General features: G+C 35.2%; 1 protein-coding gene across 2 annotated transcripts in view; it reads left to right on the forward strand.

Annotated features, from left to right (window-relative positions):
- The window catches only part of LOC142985240 (uncharacterized), a 75530-nt gene that overhangs the window by 38362 nt on the left and 16167 nt on the right, over window positions 1-21001 (forward strand). Inside the window, exons 3-4 of one of the 2 annotated variants that reach the window (XM_076133283.1) lie at window positions 15453-15842; window positions 18667-18888. In XM_076133283.1, the coding sequence (XP_075989398.1) occupies window positions 15453-15842; window positions 18667-18888 (612 nt within the window). The remainder of the gene's footprint in view (window positions 1-15452; window positions 15843-18666; window positions 18889-21001) is intronic. The other variant, XM_076133282.1, reaches the window with a different exon arrangement.

A 21001-nucleotide genomic window follows, 5' to 3' on the forward strand; every position in this document is an offset into this window, starting at 1 on the left:
GATACCCTGCTGTAAGACTGGTAGTCAGACTTTCAAGCTTCTGACTACTGGTAACGACTGTCAAAAATCTAAAAAACAATCTAAAACCTTAACAATGTTTCTGCTGACGATGTTCTTCACCGTTATACAGTATGAATCATTTCTCTCAAGAATTAGTTCAACTAATAATCTCTTGTTAATCGTATGCATACACGCATCATACACTTTCACGTGATAATTGCAGTGTGGTACAAAGAATTAGCTATTACTACTTGCTAACTAGTCGGGCGGTAGAGTGACTACTAAGCAGATAAGCCTGTGTTCAAACTGGTTCAAGAATAATCTGTACTAATATTATAAAGGTGAAGAGTTTGTTTGTTTGTTTGAACGCGTTAATCGCAGGAACTACTGGTCCGATTTAAAAAAATATTTCAGTGTTAGATAGCCCATTTATCGAAGGCTACAGGCTATAGAGATGAGAGAGAAAATGGGGAAAAAATTCACCCATTCTCTCTAATGTGACGCAAGTGAAGTTGCGCGGATCAGCTAGTTGTTAATAAAAACCTGCTATATTAAAAAACGGTGAAAACAAATTATTCCAATGTTAAAAATGTAGATAGTACAAAATATTTTTTCTTATTGCCGTATCTCAGTCAAACTTTTGGGCAGTTTGAAATATTTTGGTCGAATATTTCAGTGGAAGCTATACCCTTATGATGAGGTAGAAATTACTAACGCTCTGACAACATCCAAAAGTGTAATTTTTTGCAAATTTTTATTTAACCGTGCAGAAAAAATCATCTTGACCTATCATCAAACAGTTCTTGGGGGAACTATTACTCTCTCTTTTAAAGTACCTACAGTGTGAAAGAGATGCAAGATGTATATTTGTAGTATGGCAACAATCTGTGGCTAATCAACATGCATTACAAAAATCACACAGGCATCCTCGGCAATTAGATGAAAGTGTCCGCTAACCGCCGCTCTGCGCAGACGCACAGGGCTACCTTATACAATTACTTATATTTTCTTTATCTGACTGTTCTTTTGTCTGAATATTTGCGTTTTTGGAGGTTTTCTCTATGGGAAAATTAGAAATTTAAAATGGGTTTTAAATTAGTCGCTTTTCAAAATTCCCATTATGCGTAATCTTCCCAGGGTGTAGCAAAATTTCTCGGGTATCGAAATATTTCCATACCAAATTTCATGCAAATTGTTTCAGTAGTTTAGGTGTCATTGAGTAACAGACAGACAAACGGAGTTACTTTCGCATTTCGTCGCTTAGGTAACAATACCGCGCAAGTTAAATTTGACATGTTTCCAGGAGAGATAAAAAACTGATTATTATCTTTGAAATACTTCTGACATGTGTACTGAATACATAAATAGGTAGATATTAAGTTCGTTCAAGATTGGACAATTTAAAAAAAAATCTAACATCATTCGATGCGCGCTGACAAAATCTATCCAATGAAGTATAAAACGTCATATGACCATTTTCGACTTACGCGGTATTGTTACCAAAGCGACGATTTATAATATTAGTATGGAAGTATAGATCACTACTTTCCTACGGCTGAATAAGGGTTTTCACCACCAATGCCTTAAAAGTTTTTTTTAGACTTTCCATCCTTCGGCCAACACTAGCTTTGTAACTTGTTTCCAGATTTAAATAGTTAAACTAACCTTTAACTTAACTAGAGGTCCCTTTTGTGTGGAATTTTCACTCTTGTTCCTCTCTGTCGATCAGTCTTTTGTGTGAGACTAGCTGACCCGCGGAACTTCGCTTGCGTCACCTAAGAGAATGGGTCAAAATTTTCCCCGTTTTTGTAACATTTTTCGTTGCTACTCCGCTCCTAATGGCCGTAGTGAGACCGATAAATGGGCTATCTAACACTGAAAGAATTTTTCAAATCGGACCAATAGTTGCTGAGATAAGCGCGTTCAAACAAACAAACAAACAAACTCTTCAGCTTTATAATATTAGTATAGATCTTACAAATTAAAATTTGCTCAGACAATTCAAAAATTACTTTAAGACATTTCGAAAGTTACCATCCTTATATACGCTCGACACATAGCGTGCGCAGTTCAATTAACACCAATTGCGCGTTAGTGGCTGTACAAGAGTGAACTTTGTGCTGTTAAGTGTTCAGCAACTGACAGATTTTAAGATATCGCCCCTTATGAGCTCAATGAGTTACTGCTGAAACAATCATGGACATACCCTGGATATAATATATATATTAGGTCGGGGAAAAAGTCTTTTCGCTTTATAGTATGTATGAACTTGTAATAAAATCTCTTTGGCATCAAGAATCACAAATGAGTACACGGTTCATTAGGTTTCTTTCAGTGAGCTGAGGTACCCAAATATCGAGCTTTTTTGTGTAGAGAAAAGATTTTATTACAATTTCATACATACTATAATGCGAAAAGACTTTTAACCGACCTAATAATATAATATATCAACGGTAAAGTTGTTATGCTGCCAGTATTCTGGGTACGTTACCGGTCCACGATGATGAAGATACTAAGACGCGTGACGCACTCAAAGTGTTTGGCGCAGTAGTTAAAGTGGTCAACCGTAGCGCCGCGTGTGGCGGGTTCGAATCCCACCCGGGACAAATACTTGTGTGATGAGCATGAGTATCTGTTCTGGGCTTGGTTGTTAATGTACGTATACAATATGTATATACGTATATATTTAGAAGTATATAAATATGTTTATCAGTTATTAGGTAACTATAGTACAAGCTCTGCTTAGTTTGGAATCAAATAACCGTGTGTGACTTGTCCAATTAAATCACCCTTCAAATTTTCCATTCACCCATCAAAATCTATACCTCAAGTACATGAAACGTACACTTCAAACAGCCAGCATAACTACAGTAGCCAGTGACCAAAACAAAGCTTCTCAAAGCTCACTCTGAAACAAGACAACAAGATTAGGAGCCGCCATGTTGGTTCAAACGTCAAAGTTACAAAATGGATTCCAGTTTTGGCGCGCACTCTGGGGATTTTAATGTCGCTAGTTTTGAGTATTTAAGTGATATGATACGTTTGAAGCCTGTTTAACTAATTATTTAAATAAATATTTTTTTATATACTCATTTTTATTTTTCCAAAGTATGTTTTCATTATAAATCCAACACGCTCTTGTGGACTTTAGGCCTAAACCCTATATCCATTCAAGGAGAAGGCCTTTGCCCAGCAGTGGGACAGTAATGGGTCAAATTAAAAAATATTTTTTATGGTTACTGGTCACCTTAGTATCAAATTTCTTAAAGTCATCCGAAGGCTTACACGGCTTAACGACTGTCAAATTAATTGTAGACGATCGAAAGCGACTTTTATCATTGCCTCAGAAGTACGATACTTTTTAAAAATAAAACTAAGCGGTCACCCATCTATGGAATATTCGCACGTTAAGTTAAATTAACTCAATAATCATTTACTGATGATTAGTGACCAGCAACTGTGTATACTTCAAGTAATCAATATTTTATTTGTAACTTTTACAAAGTTTTCAAACAAACAGCGTGTTTTTAAATAACTGTCTTGGTTTCCCAATGAGAACCTAATGAATAAATGACCGCTGACAACGAAGTCCCAAGTTCTGACTTTAGGCGAACTTTCTCATAATGTAAAGAAACCCATGCCCAACATTGGGACATAAAAGTTTAGCATTACTTTTTTAAACCACAAAAAATCAACCATCTGTTCTTCTAAAATAAGTATCGCACATATTTTAAAGTCATCCCATTGAATTGAACCGATATAAATAGCCACTCGATCCTAATTTGTCAACTGTGTTACCTTCACTCGTAAACACAACTTATCAAAATTGTACACCATCCATTGATGTATCTAAATGATTGTTATAATACAACTGTGAAGCAAAACCAGAAATGTAAAACGTGTAGATCGAAGAACTAGTAATTTGCAGGTTCTAAACACAACTTATCAAAATTGTACACCATCCATTGATGTATCTAAATGATTGTAGTAATACTACTGTCTAGTAAAACCAGCAATGTAAAACGTGTATATCGAAATATCAGTAGTTAGCAGGTAAAATCAAAGATCGCTCGGACGATAACAGAAAAAGTTTGACAAAAACTTTTCGAGAGCTTTGAACTTTTGTTGTGGCGGTTAAAATGGCGCTTCTGGTTTACAATTGTTTATTTTTTGTTTGCTAATGTATCATTTTTGCAATATTGGATTGTTTTGTCAATATAGTACCAGAATTTTTTTTTTTAGTAAATGTAATGTAAAGTTCTTTCATCCATATATTTTTTCTTGTTACAATGAATGAAATCGCCATCTGTGAAGCGAAACGTTTGTCTGGTAAATCAGGCAGAAGAATTGATTTGTATACCAATTATCTAGAAAGAACCCTCAAAATAGCCGCTAAGTTTCAGTTGAGTATCTCCTTGTTTTCAAAGGCACGTTTCAATTCAGCCCTATTTATTAGATAAAATGTTTTTCGTCAACTCAAAAACTTAAATAATTAAACTACTTTGACACTAGGTTGACCACTAACCATACGAGGAAAAGAAAAGCTAAGCAGCATTATACCGCTCCACAGTACAACGGTCCGCCTAAAATGTTTTTGCCCGCGTGAATCATTCGTTAATAAAAACATAATTGTTTTGCCACGGTGTCTATGCTCGCCATAGACAATAATACGATCACGCTTGCCATTTCCGGTGTTGAAAGAAGTCATTAGAAAAAGTATTATAGATTTTTTGTTATCGTTTAAAATAGTGTTTGATTGTAATTGCGCTAGTTATTTTGAACCGGTTTGAAAACTAGATCAGGTTATTGACTGAGCAACTAGATGTATGTTGTCCATACTAACTTACTCCCGCGTCTTCGCCTAGAAAATTTACAACCAATAAAAAAAATAGTCTTATCTATCTCAATTCATTTTAAATGCGGACATTTTCTTGCTGTTTTAGTTACGACTACTGCGTTACGAATCTCGGATTCATATACTTCTACAAAAAAACTGTTGAATTGAATTTTTTTAATGTAAATTATTTACCCATGAAAAAGTTGAAAACATTTCTCATTTTCCCGTGACCACGGTCGATGTAATTAGATCGAAACGTCGGGTAAACAAATAAGGTATTCTAACCTTTAATTTTCAATCGCGCTTAAGACCTGTTACTTTGAATAATAACATTTTGCATATTATTCCGTTCAACGTTAAGGCGCAGGTTGCCTTTAACATAATACTTATTTAATCTACTAGGTTACCCCATTGCTGGGCTAGAATCTCCTACTCAAATAAGATTGAGGCGTTTAGACGGGTCTATCCCACTAGTCCCGTTGAGTTGTCCCGTGACGGGACAACTGGCACTATTTTGTCCCAGTTGTCCCGTGGCGGGACAAGTGACACTGTTTTGGTGCCAGTTGTCCCGTTGCAGAAAAATCACGGGACTAATGGGACAGATGGAAGGGTCAAACCAACTGGTTCCATGGAGTTGTTGTGTGACAACAGGTACTTGGTACTTTGGTAAGATAGCAGACGTTATGCAAACTAGTACATTTTAACAAGGGTAGATATCTCAAATGGAATATGCACTATACTTGTGTAGATAAATTGTAAAACCAAAGGTATTTAAACCAATATCTTAATAATAATATTCAAAGTGTACACAGGGATAGTTACCGAATTGTGTCCCATTACATCATTGTTATACTAAAACTGTCTAAAAGGGTCTCTGCGAGTTTGCTTCGTGCGTGGGGACGCATGCCTTCCAAAAGTCCGGAACTCCATAGTCCCGAGATGGAAAGGACAAACAAATAATATGATATGATATAGCGTACAATTCATCATCTACTATCTTACCAAAGTACCAAGTACCTGTTGTCACACAACAACTCAATGGAACCAGTTGGTTTGACCCTTCCATCTGTCCCATTAGTCCCGTGATTTTTCTGCAACGGGACAACTGGCACCAAAACAGTGTCACTTGTCCCGCCACGGGACAACTGGGACAAAATAGTGCCAGTTGTCCCGTCACGGGACAACTCAACGGGACTAGTGGGATAGACCCGTTTAGACCACCACACTGACCAAGTGTAGGTTGGGAACTTTTCATCCCTTCAAGAACTGTCTTTCAAAAACTCTCAGAAATGCTAAGCTTCATCACAATGTTGTCCTTTACCTTAAACTAATAGATAAATAAATTTAACCCATTAATGTCCCACTGATGGGCAAGGATCTCCTACCGTAATGTGGGAAGGGTTAGGCCTTGAGTCCACCACGCGGGCCAAATGCGGGTTGGGGACTTTGCATGCCCTCAATAAATGTATTGAACAAATTTTTAGACATGCAAGATTTCATCACGATGTTTTCTTTCACCTAAAACAAAAAATTTAAGAAAAATTAACATTTACTTACACACAAAAATAATGCCTTTATTAAGTAGAAAGTAATAGTTATCCCAAGTAAAGCTACCGTTACCCACTTGACTGTAGCCTCAGGCTGCCATACCTGTGAGGTGACGCCGTAATGATCACGCTATACGGCTACCGGTGTCGAAACACTTCGTTCCGATGATTTATTAGTAATTTGAGTTTTATGAATGAAACTAGTATTCAATTTACTAGGAAATAGTGTGTCTTTGGCGTGGTCGGTAGTGTATCTGATTGGTATACTAGGTCTGGGTACGATTACTAGGTCAGACAAAGATTGGTCAGTCAGTCTCATTTATATGCTTTTCCCGTAGACAAACGCAGAGACCAAAGAACGCCACTTGGTACGATCCTTACAAACTTCCCTTGCCTCATTCACATACATCAGCGGTTCCCAACTAGTGGTCCGCGGGAGTCATAATATCGTCCGCGAATGACTTTAAAATTATAAATTTTCAGGATGATTACTACACTTTATTTTTAATATACATACATAGTGGTCCCGGACTAAGAAAAGGTTTGGGAACCCCTGCTCTAAAGTGACGCCGTAATGATCACGCTATACGGCTACCGGTGTCGAAATACTTCGTTCCGATGATTTATTAGTAATAGGTTTTGTGAATGAAACTAGTAATATTACAATGAATTAGTGTGTCTTTGGTGTGGTCGGTAGTGTATCTGATTGGTATACTAGGTTCCAGGTTCGATTACTAGGTCGGACAAAGCTATTAGTCAATTTCTAATTTATATTAAATTCTTATCAATAGTAGTCCGGAGTTTGTCAAAATACATGGATCTAAAATTGTTAATAGGCAATGGCCAAACGTGGGTATATTTCATTCACCACATCTTCGCGCTTTTTTCCCGTAGGCAAAGGCAGAGACCAAAGAACGTCACTTGGTACGATCCTTACAAACTTCCCTTGCCTCATTCACATGTATACATACATGGTGTCATACAGGACCGCCGCGCCGGTTACGAGTACTACGCACCTAACCTTTCTGCAAGATTTTTATTATTCTTTAGATTATTGTGATCATGCATGATCAGCATCATTAAACTAGTGCCTAATTTTAGTTAACATTTCAAACATCATCAAATAAATTAATTATCAATCTTTAGATAACTTACATCCGAAACACAATTCAAAATTAATAAACTCAAAAATAACATCGAAAGCCTTTCTCGAGCGCCATATTGAAAAAAAAACGAACCATAGATTATATAGCATTCCAACAAATGATTTTGAACACGACTGGCCGTTAAGAAAGCTATCAGTCAAAAACGAACAAGATCCAAAATGAATTAATGATGTATCGATGCCGACAAAAGTTTGAGTAAAACTCGATTTATTAAATACTAGCTTTGACCCTCGACTCCGCTTGCCATTTGAGCATAATTCTTACAAAAAATACCAACTCCTTAGACAAGAATTATTGCAGTGCACATTAATATTTAGTTTTTTATATTTTAGAAAATAAGAAACTTTATGATTTTTTTTTGTCTGGGTAGTATCTTATTTGTACAAAAACCGACAAACATTACGACGGCAAACGGTCTGTTAGTTAAGCATCTCTTGCCGCGGTCATACCATAGATGGGGGACCGCGAATTGGTATTTAAACTGGGCGTCTCCGTGCTTCGGAGTAAAGAGCACGTAAAAAATCAATCCCGGTTGTTGTTATTAAGATAATTGTCGTTAAGCCATCTTCGGGCAGCTTGAACAACTTTAACACTAGGTTGACCACTAACCATACGATAAGACGAAGAAGGACCATGGTTACAAGTTACTTCGGCGTACTACATCAAAGCTGTCCAAGCCGCCTGTTGGTCTGTTCCTAATCCCAAGAATCACTGGACCGATTTTGATGTGGTACTAAATATTAGTACGCCATTGTTCAGGATGCTATAAAACTTCACGCGTCGCTTAAGTACGGAGTTGAACGTTTAAAATGTAAAGTGAGACTTGCTAATGTACCAGGAACATAATATTATGACTGTTTTAAAATTGTATAGTATTATGTAAAATGCCAGTCCATTCCCATACAAACTTTCTTCACCTACATCGGCTGTTAAGGGGATTATTTTTCAAAAACTGAGTGTCATACCTTTCGGCCCGGATTTTAAACTATCTTCATGCCAAATTTCATCAAATTCGATCCAGCGGCTCAGGCGTAATAGCACAACAGACCGACAGACTTTCGCATTAGTATGAATAAATTAGTTGGCATGACTAGACGTACATTGTTCTGCAAGGGACTCCTCCCGTAGTGAGAGAGGGGTTAGGCTTTGAGTCCACCACGCTAGCTAAATGCGGGTTGGGGACTATCCATACCTTCCAGAACTGTTCTAAAGAACTCTCAGGCATGGAAGATTACATCATGATGTTTTCCTTCACCGTTGGAACAAATGATAATTATTTATTATACACACATAACTTCGTTGCCTCGTGTTCGAATCTGCAACCACTTGCGTGGGAGGTACCGACCTATACGACACGGCTACTAACGATAGATTATTGAAACCATTTCTATCTATACAACAATTAGCAAACTAACTAGCTGTACAGCAGACACGCAAGGAATGTCGTCGAGCGCGTGCGCCGTACTTCACCGATTAGTGTTATAGTATTGTTTCTAAGACATTTTGATTCTGTTCACATTCTTATGCTAAACGACTAGAGAGAGATATTGTTTTGGTATAGATGTGGGTCAACGTTTGGTAAAACAGTGGATTCAAGGATGGGTTAGGAGGTAGAACAAACCTCGTAAAATTTATTTTAAGTGTTTTAACGTGCTGTTGTAACCACATTAGGTCCTCTTCTCCCCCCCTATCTCAGCAAAGAAAATATTGAATTTTATCGCTAGTCTATGAGTCACTATGTTCAAGCGTTATCCCGTCCTCGGCTAAGAGCTTAATTGCATTATTCTACTCATCCATTTCCACCATGAAAACCGTAGTAATCATTCGAAAATAGAAAAATTTAGGTGCTTGCTGAAGAAGTATCCAAATTAGAGCCATTAGGCAGCCATTTCTTCAAAAAAATGGTCAAGAAAATAGCTGTTTCGAACAAATATTTGGCTAGTGTAGTGCACTAAAGACCATTACAGACCAGTAAAGAATCTCCTCCAAAGGAGACCCTTCCTCAGCAGCATGATAGTGATTTGATCTTATATGGTTGAGAAGGTTTTAACATTAATAATTTTATTACGAAACTACTATTATAATCATGTCTAAAAACTTTAATAAGCTTCTATCTCTTTCTCCCAATAAAAAATACTAATCCAAAATACCCAAGCACTCAAATAATCTTAAACTAAAAAGTATCAAGCGTAGTAGGAGTAGAGTCCCGCCACAATCCGTCTGCGGTGCAAGCAATAAAGATTAACTCGCCACTGTATAGATGGCGCTGTACTCAATGTTTAAGAGCTTCTTGTTTTCGTTCAGTTTTATTTTGCTTTTTCAAGATGGATTTTTTTGTTGATTTAGTTTAGAATTCATAGATATTGAGGGATGAAATAGTAGTCAATAAATAAAGTTTTGATTTTAATAGTAGTACAGTCCGAAATAATTAGTTGTGTTCTAGAATCTTCGGCAGGCATTGTTTTGTCACTCGGAGCTAGATCGCTATGTATTTTTTTTTGACATTATATATATATATATATATTTTTTTATATCGTGGAAATCCTTCTTTTAGAGCTTTTTCTCGAAAATAGATAGACTGAAACGGCGGAAATATTTATTAAGTGGTCTATTAAGATTGTCATCGATACTAGTACCAGTCGTTCGCACAATTCCTACACAATTTTATTAACTTAAACTAATTAATTTGGCTGTAAGTTCCACTTTAGATCCAATTTTTGTCAAAATCCACACAATACAAAAAAAACTCAAATTTTCTCCACCAAAAAATAAAAACACAATTTTTTCTTAGATTTCCTTCACCATAAAACCAAGAGACAATTAACATCCCAAACAGCATCGAAATGCACCTACAGTTTTGTTAGTATAAATAAACCACCACTATCCCCTAACTAGCGGCCCCCGTACACTCGACAGACACGGTTCATTTAGCACATTCGCGGTGCTCGTAACGACTTATTTATGTACTGGCTTGTGCAAAAGTGTTGGCGATAGTGTGATTGAAATTATGTGTATACATATTAGGTCGGGGAAAAAGTCTTTTCGCATTATAGTATGTATGAACTTGTAATAAAATCTTTTCTCTACACAAGAAAGCTCGATATTTGGGTACCTCACGAGCTCACTAAAAGTGACCTAATGAACCGTGTACCTACTCACTTGTGATTCTTGAAGCCAAAGAGATTTCATTACAAGTTCATACATACTATAATGCGAAAAGACTTTTCCCTGGCCTAATATTTCTGACTTTTTTCTTTGTTATAGATTGAAATTTTATATTCGTTATACGTACTTTTTTTAGTTCCTGAAACTAAAAGCTATTTTTCAGATTGAAATCTATGTTAAACTCTCGCGACTTGTACAATAATACTATAATCATGTAATGCAACGGGTTATAACAGCGATTGTAAATTAAGAAGAGAGGAATAAAATCTATCATTATTTTCGCTTTTACATACGAGTTCACATACCTACTTTTTCTCGTTATTCCTAGCCTAACAACAAACTATAAATTACAATTTTCTTTTTGAAATTACATCTAAAAACTTGAAAACTTTATTCATAGGCGATGTTGCGAGAAAAGGTTATAATTATCAAAAGTTTTATCTCTGTCACACTACGTATATTTCTCTTACTAACCCCCCGTTTTCTGAGGTACATTTAGCAGTCATTTATCTATTCAAAAGCGTTTAAACTCACATAAAAAAACAGTTTGAATACATAAACTACCGCTAAATGTGTCTCAGAAGCCGGGCATAAGTGATTCTGCCGTCGACTGTACAGATCAAAGCATCATAACTCTCTAGGGACGTGTCGATATTATAATAGTTATTTATACCAATTTGTGCGCGACTGTACTTGGGGTACTCGCGCTAATCGCGTTACACGATAGTATATCAACTAACTGATTTATAAGTATGGCTTTTGATGGGGATGGTGGCAGGTTTGATTCCTGATTTGGGTATATAAAAGTAAATTTTTGATAAAAATCGAGCGAAAGTGGGTGTTGAAAATCTAGAAAATGATATTCATAAGTTATGTGTGTAATAGAAAAAAAATATCACTTGTTCTAATTGTGAAGCAACCTTGCATGCTCGAGAGTGCTTCTACAACCCCACTTGACCAGCATGATGGACTTTGAGCCTTTTATTCATCCATGGAGGAAACTCTTGCCCAGCAGTGGGACCTTCATGACTTATATAGACACTAATACAGCTACAATTTACGACGACTGCTGATCACACAATCACAGGTTTAATTCCCAGGTCAGACAAGGTACCACTGACGTATTTTTCAAATTTTATTTCCTAAGTCCCCAACCCGCACTTGGCCAGCGTGGTGGACTCAAGGTCTAACCCCTCCCTCATTACGGGAGAAGACCCTTGCCCAGCAGTGGGACATTAACGGCTTCAATTTATTATAATTTTATTTATTAAATACATTCTTATTAGTAGTACCAAAATATCGCCTTAAAATAGTTCTCTTTTCATCCAAAAAACCACCTACCAAAATGACTTCAGTTAAAACTCTGTCGTTTTCAAACTCGAACCCTTCCATTCCCTTCGGCTATTCTAATTTTACTTTACTTAGAACATTTTCAAGACCTAGAAGACCTATATTTCACTTTAAAATAGTACTCTTTTCATCCAAAAACTTCAAAACAAAATGACTTCAGTTAAAACTCTGTCGTTTTCAAACTCGAACCCTTCCATCCCCTTCGGTCGTGATCTAAAAAATAAACACTCGGCCGCAGACGAACGCTTGCACTTAATCTTTGAGCACACATGCCTAACTATAGTAGGCTGTAAGTAACTATGGTTAGATAGTAATCTATCGACTGAATAAAAGTTAGATAGATTATTCAACTTACCCCCGGTTTCTGTGTACATTTAGCGGTGGTTTATCTATTCAATAGCGTTTTTTTATACGAGTGTAAACTGTAAGGGCCATTTTCACGACTTATAGATAATAATCTGCCCGAAACATAGTGACCGAAAATATAAGAAAATAATTATCAGATAACCAACTGATAAGCTAATTGACGCAAATTTATTAAGAAGTGTAAACCGAGGCATACTATTTGAAATTGTTAATAATGCAATGATGTAATTGTATGTTTAACCGTTTACAAGTTAAGTGATTTTATTCATACTATGTTTTTGAAAAATTATTTAGTTACTACTTCTTGACTGTACTGGGAATTATAGGGGTCACTTTGGTAATTAATTTAAGAGGTGTCTTTAGACCATAGTGGGTACATCACATAGTATAATATACATTTGGTAGATTGGTCTACCTTTAATAAACTGTTAAAAAAGCTCCCTATTGTAATAAATTCACTCTCGTAACCAAATAGAATTAAACATCAGATATAATAAAAAGTGCATAACCCAGGGAGTGGCAATTACTATTTCCCTAGAGATGACGTCACAAGGGTGCAGTACATACACACACTCGGATTGATGCACTATCAATTATTACTAACCACCATAGATAGCTGGTAGATATGAGGCCAGTTAGTTTTTAAAGCAGGCCGAATGTCATGATTTTTTTAACGTTTGAGGTTATTTTTTTATGCAAAAACGTTTGACATAGGAAGTTCTTTAGTATGACTCCTTTTTATATAAATTTATATATTTTTTAATATTATATAATTTTCAAATAAAGTTGTTTAAATATAGAATATTCCAATAAATACTATATCGATTTAAATATAGAAAATTTACTCTACAAAGATGGTTCTAATAAAATTAGGGTGAATTTATTTTTTGCACTTTATAGGGTCGAAAGTTTATGGTCAAATCTGTCCAAAGTGAGATTCCACTTATAAGGGGAATATATCCCTCGATTGTCATGTTACTTACACTTCATTGACACGACAATTCTGTCAATACTTTAGTACAAATAGCCATGTGTCGAAATAATTATAAATTGTACCATTTTAAACTGCCTTAGATTTATTGTGGTTAGGTTAAATTGACTGTAAATATTGGTAGGCAATGAGATTGAAAAGTTTATTTAATTTTGGTATTGGGGTGGAAGGTTCAATGTCTATACTCGAAATAGATCAATTAATATTGATCGTAGTAGTCCTAAATTGGGGTATCATGTCATTGTCATAATTATGGTCATATTATTACAATATAGTATACTTTCGCATCTCAGCAACGTTACAAGCGTTGCCACGATAAATGAGCCATTTAAGAAACAAAAATTGGATTCATAAAACAAAACTAAAAATAGGTAGCTTTGATCTGAAAAACATCTGACTATGTCTGATTTTCTAGCGAAGAATACAAAACTTATAACCTCAAAAAAGCCAAACTAGACCAGTCCTACATGCTTCTAAATCAAGATATCTGATCTATCCCACTATATTTTATCAAACTAATTAGTGTTTCCCAACATTGTATTACACTATTAGCTGCATTATATCCCCAACTTGATTGACAAGTGGTCAGAGGTTGCACTTAAAGTCAGCTGGAGACGTTAAGTAAGTTTAGTATCGAAACTATGTTTTGTCTTAATTTATTAACTTCGATGGTAGTGTGGAGCGATAAAATTGATAATAGGCTGTTAAAAGTATTTTGCTTGATATCAAAAGAAGAAACAAAAGAAATTCGGCTTTTTTGTCAAGTTGCTATGAAAACACGTCCAGAAATTTATTTTAATACAACATACTATCGAATCTAAACTAATATTATAAAGCTGAAGAGTTTGTTTGTTTGATTGTTTGTTTGTTTGTTTGAACGCGCTAATCTCGGGAACTACTAGTCCGATTTCAAAAATTCTTTCAGTGTTAGATAGCCCATTTATCGAGGAAGGCTATAGGCTATATATCATCACGCTATGACCAATAGGAGCAGAGTACCAGTGAAAAATGTTACAAAAACGGGGAAAATTATGATTCTCTTATGTGACGCAAGCGAAGTTGCGCGGGTTAGCTAGTTACGTAATAAAAATGACTCAAGATATGCTTATCCTTGTCTCTGAATCGATAATTAGATGCCCCTCAGTATCAACAGTAAATTTTCAGGTCTAGAAGTATATTCAAAACGAGACAGGTCAAAACAAAAAAAAGTATGTTATATCATATCTCTCCTGTTACAAAGATCGCCTTAAGATGTGGGCAGAATAAATACACCCGCGTTTCGCCATTTCCAATGAAAGTTCCATATAGAAGAGGGTGAGAAACAAAGTGTTACGTATAGTGTGCTGCTGATTATGGGAATTGAACTCCAATTTCGCTTTCAAATTAATTAATAAATCACATAAAAGGACAATAATATAAATAATTATAATAACATTTCGTTAACCAGACACGGAAGGGCTCGAGGAAGTCATAAAGCATGTTTGCTGTAATTGAATCCGCGACGCTCTGGACACATCACTTAGTTAAGACAGCACTTTGATGTTGCACATTTTGGAGTATTTTTAACTACAGAAATTGTGAGAACTCATTACTTGGTCTTTTCGCAGTATTTGGCTAGGCTTTAATCCACCTCATGAACTGAAATCAAGTTGGATACGTTGCATAATGCTGGTCTTGCAAACTGTTTGTTCAATTGCCAGGCATGGTTACCTTATTATCCGTTCTTTGAATGATAAAATAACTTATATCCTTTTTTGTTTTTAATGCTCAACCAATTGCATGATAACTTTTACAGTTTACAGTCCCATTGCTATAGTCCCCTTTTTCCTTCCAAATTTCTAGATCCTGCATCTTGTCTTTCCGCGCTGGTAGTACGTAAGCAGTGTGATCGTCGTTCCATCTACAACATAGTCGGCATCGACTTGTCTTTTGCCAACCAATACATGACTTTATTTACCCGACTGCAATGGCGTTTGCGTGACTACAATACATAGTTTTATTTATTAATTTCATCTTTTTCTTTGTTCCAGACAAGGCCTAAAACTCCGCCAGCTGACAGACGGCCGCCATCTCATCCAAGTGATATATTCACAAAATGGCGCCGTCCAAGACTGCGAATACGTAACCCAAGAACGGACAGCCAGAAATTTTCTAAAAACATTAAGAAACGAACTAAAATCGGCTCTAGATGAGAAAATTTACAGCATTATTAATAAACAACCAAAGTTAGATGAAGAAGATAAGTTTTACAGACGATTTGGGAACGTCAGTTTTCGGATATTAAAGAATGGGGAGAGCTTGCCTCCAGATATAGCCAGTTGGATGCAATATGATAAACTTAAAATGGAGTGCTTGAGACGACATGAGGAGCTAACATATATGATGGAGAATAGAAATAAGACGGAAGGCTCTTTTGCTAGGTATTGATGATGAAAGGTTTTTTCTTGGGGTTATTTTTGGTTGTTCAGGAAACTTTGACAATAAGGTTTTGTAGGTACCATTTATTGGACATTATTTTTTTCTTTTCAATCGGAGTAATACTAAATACATTTTTTGGTTTTAATGATATTATTATAGTAGATAAACTACAATATGTGTTTGTATATATTGTTCGTAAAACTTTGTCAAAGTTACCTGAAGTAGTCGAATTGGTTTGAAATAAAATGATTTTCGTATAATATTAGAAGTGGGTATGGCTATGTCAGACACTACTTGTATCAATTGTATTTTATAATCATAGAAGATAATACGCAATGACATGTATAGATCGAATTATTCAGGAAAATCATTTTATTTCAATGAAAAAAATATATGCTACACAAAATTGTGTAAAGTCATTTGAATACCTTGAACTGCGTCACTGCACTTAAAATGCATGAAAAACGACAATCCAAATTTAGCAGAAACCTATTAGATTTAGTAATAAATGTCAATCCAAAACTTTGTGTACAAAACAGACTCATGATTGTATGTTTGTTAATACGTCAGTCTGATATGTGACGTCACCTTGAAATGTCAAATTGACGAAAGTATCAACAAGATTAATTTTCAAACTGCGAAATGGTTTATGACAAATATGAAACATTTAGCAGTATTTTTTACATTGAAAGATGCACAGTAGAAATATTTCTCTATCTTTTCTTAATATTGTAATTTATTTATTATTCTCATGTTATACCTATAATAAAATTTCATGTAAAAGAACAGTAATTGAGATGTCTAGCAATAGAGAGAAGAAGTCTTTAATATTGACAGATGCACAGAAGAAATATCAAAAAACTCTACATAAAATTGACACTTATTAAATATTTTCTTAACTTTTTTAACCCATTACTTTCAACCTTCCTAATGAGGAAGAGGTTAGGCCTTGAGTCTACCATGCTGGCCAAGTGCGGATTGAGAACTTTTCTTAACTAATTAAGTAAAAATTATCACTTTTTTTAAACTTTTTATCACAGTTCAAGGTATTCAAATGACAGCTATCACTGTAAAAAAAAACATCACGACACTCATCTCTATGGTTTCATTACTTCGGGTACTCGTACATTCAGTTCAATGACCTCTTCACGACAAACACCATTTTTGGCGCACGTATCTTCAAAATTTTCAAACGGAACGGACATTTTTTTATTTCTATCGCGGCTTGAACACTTATTAGTATATAAAGGGGTCTTATGCCCGGTTTCTGAGGTACATTTAGCGGTAGTTTATCTATTCAAACTGTTTATATGAGCTTCTACGCTATTGAATAGATAAACTACCGCTAAATGTTCCTCAGAAACCGGGGGTTTAACGCAAACGTCGGGTTATATTTACATTTTCATCGCGTTCAAGACCCACTTGCATTGTATAGTTCGCACAATTTATCATTGTGTGTCTGAATATAGCAACAAGCCGCTGCGAGCAAGACATGACAAAAACAATAAACATAGGTGTGTAGTGCGAGTGAACGAGACGTAATAACTACAGCTTACTTCTGTTCAGTCACTTGCACTCCTTGTCTACATCTCTTGGATTAATTTTATGCTTTCCTCGTCCCTCCTTGCTGCTATATTCAGACACACAAAGTTGAGTGGCGCGTGCTACAACGGAACGGATTTATTATATTTATTGCGAAACTTAAGTTTGTTATCTCATCACCAAACCACGTCATTAGAAAGCGAATTTCGTTCATTTCGTTCACTCTATCATTCATACCTGTCTAACACTTCATTACTCATTCAATTATTCATTTCATTCGTAATTAATTTTATATCAAAACCACCATTTTTTGTTGTATCTGTTACTGTAAAAGCCCGAACTGTGGCAAATCCTAAGATTTTCCGGTAAAACCTAAGATTTACCAACTCTCAATGGTAAAAGTCCGAACAAGCCGGAGTTTAAAAACTATGTTACGGTATATAAAAAAATCCTCCTTCATAACTATGTTTATAACTATTTCACGGTATAGTTATATACTGTGACATAGTTATAAAGAAGGAGTTTTGGGCACAGCGACATGGGTAGGTTAGGACGCGGAGTATCCAATCGGAGGTACCGCGTCCTGGCCACTTTATGGTGACAGTTGAAGGAACACCGTCAGGTTTTTAGTCGGTATGCCCAAGGTTAGAAGGCTAAGGTGGGAGCGAGCGAAGCGAAGCTCCCACCTTAGCCTTCGTGGTTATTTTTTTTTAACCACCCAGTAGGAGGAGCGACATCTCGACATCATCAAGTGAATATAGGTAAAAGTTCGAAATAAAAGAATTGTTCGGACTTTTACCATTGCGAGTTGGTAAATCTTAGGTTATACCGGAAAATCTTAGGATTTACCACCGGTCGGGCTTTTACAGTAACATATCGTTGTTTTTATGTTCCGAGTCAAATATTTTAGTACGTTAAAGTTTAGGTTTTCTGTTTATTCATACGTAAAGCCTAGATAAAAAGCTTTTTTATGAAACAATACTTCGTTAGTTTCATATAAAATTGGCAAAAAAAACTAATCTTTGTTTTCACATATATAGTTTAAATAAAAGTAGTAAAGATATTTTCTTGTTTTTTCACTTTTTATTTGACGAAGAAGCATGAATTATGACGAAATTAGGTAATTTTTTAAATTTAACGCTGTTTGTCTGCTCAATTTGGTTAACCATCAATCTACACTGGTCTAACCAAATCGAGAGTTCGCAAAACTACGTTAAATTTATAAAAAAAAATGGTTTTATTCTTTTCAATACGTCCAATAAATTTAGTATAACCTGAAAACAGGTCGCGTCGCTCGCTCAGGGAAAATTTCATTCTACCCGGCACGAAATGGTGCGGGGCTGGCCACATAGCGGCTCAATACGGGGAACTCGGCCTAGATGCAGCAGAAGACAAATGCTGTAGGTCCCATGACCACTGCAAATTCAACATCGGCATGTTCAAACGAAGATTTGGGTACCTCAACTATAGGCCTTATACGATATCGCATTGCAGATGTGACAGGAGGTTGGTTAACAGCCTTTTTGGTCTGTTTTTTTTTATATTTTTTACGTCATGTTGGCAGTGGTGGAGTTGAGATTTGAATTTCGAAAGGGTTTTTGGATTTGTTTTTTTTTTATTAATGGCTTTTTAGAGTAATTTAGGTGAATTTGAAACAGCCTTTACTATATAAGTAGTATAAAACTAGCTGCTTATAAAATCTAGTAAAGACTGTTTTATACTCGCCTAAATTTCTATAAAACAAGCCGACACGTTTCACCACTTACGTATAAGTTTCGGATTACCTATCTGATAGATTTTTGACAGCTATTTCTGAAAAAAGCTGTCAAAAATCTTCCTGATAAGGTAACCGGTACTTATTCAGTAGTAGTGAAACTGAGTTTAAAGTTTAGGTAAGGATTTGATCGTGTTGTGTGTGGTGGTGACGGGGCTTCTGTACACAGCAGTTTGTTGAAAAGCTTTCTTGTGGTAATAATTTGAAATATCATTGAAAATTCTACAAAAGTCACTGTAAATACACAAATTTTTTTGACATATTTCTTTCAGGTGTCATTCTATGAAATGTTTTTATTTGATAGGTAACCTTGACATTTTATCAGACAAAATTATCATCCGAATAAATTGGCTGAAACCTCCAACCCTTAGTTACTTATAGGGAATTATTTTAAAATCAAATTTACCACCTTTTGCAAAAACTGGTAAAACTACCTAGGTCTTCATTTCACTATTTTTCCCCTCATAAAAGCGACAGCGTACTTGTTAGTATTGGGTATAACCATTTTAAATTTGTCCGACTCATATATGAGACGACAAAATTGATGCCATGAGATCGACTACAAAATCAGAATTCTTCCACAATCAAAACGTAAAGACTCCTCTAAAAAAGAAATAAAATTTCGAACAACCACTAAAAATAACCAAAACTAAATATCATATTACTTCAATTAGTAACATCAGTAGTTTTCCCATCACTAAGACATTCAAATTTTAAATCTAGAACCACAATTTCAAATATCACCACATCCATTGCTGGTTCTCTTTGACAGTTACTGTCAAACATACAGTAAGAACCGTCAGTGGATAACTTAAATTTTAAGAGTCGTTATATTTTGAATTTTACTGTCGTTTTTTTCGTAATCATAGTCCTATATCATAAAGTTTATGTCCCGATTTCTTGAAAAAGCGAAGGGACGTCCCATTATGCTCCTAATTAAGATTAGATGTGAAATAATCTGATTATTACGTTATTTATTTTTATAGTGGTGTTTAAAGGATATTTTATCTAAGTAATTTTTGAACTATCAAATCAAATGTCCCGTAGCTCTGAAAGCCTCTATTTTAAGGTAAAAAGTTTCAACAACTTTTTAAGAGCGCGTGAGACAGTGCGAAAGACTATAGTACAAAATTTAAAATGATTTAATATTACAAAATTATGACTTTCATTGCAAAAGAAATATACTAGTTTACGGTTTCTTTAATATTAAACAGAAATCAGAAAGCTACAAAAATAAAAAATGCACTCCAATTACGTAAGAGTACTTAAAACTATTTCGTAACCTCAAAAATGTCATTAATGTTATTTGTTATTCATACCACGGCCCAATAAAGCAATAAAATCGCGGCGATCCATAGATCATTCACGCAACGATCTATAGATCTTTATAGCACTTCGGGATCTATAAAGGATTTACAACTAAACTCCCGCCATATTTACGTTCTTTTTTTAAAACGCGTTGGTGGTCCATATATTTTTAACACGTAGATTATGAAATAAAGAAGAGGTCATTAAGAACTGAATACCTTTGCCCGAAATTAAAAAGTTAAATAAAAAAAGAGATGGGTGATCGTTAGAATGTTTCCGAACGAATGATGAATCGATATTTGAATTAATTTGACGTTTGGTTATCAACAACCGGTGTTCAATTGAATTATTCAATTAATTAGAAACTTTGATTTCTTATTTCCGGATACGAAAATATTTATGTACAATTATTATGACCATAAAAAACCGCAAAAATAACTATATTTAATTTGCATTTAAAATTAAAAAATACCGTATGACACTACAACAGCTAAATACAAGTCATTGGCCCACATTTTTCACTAATCTAAATCTCAG

Source organism: Anticarsia gemmatalis, chromosome 29 (assembly GCF_050436995.1).
Source record: "Anticarsia gemmatalis isolate Benzon Research Colony breed Stoneville strain chromosome 29, ilAntGemm2 primary, whole genome shotgun sequence".
Taxonomy (NCBI): domain Eukaryota; kingdom Metazoa; phylum Arthropoda; class Insecta; order Lepidoptera; family Erebidae; genus Anticarsia; species Anticarsia gemmatalis.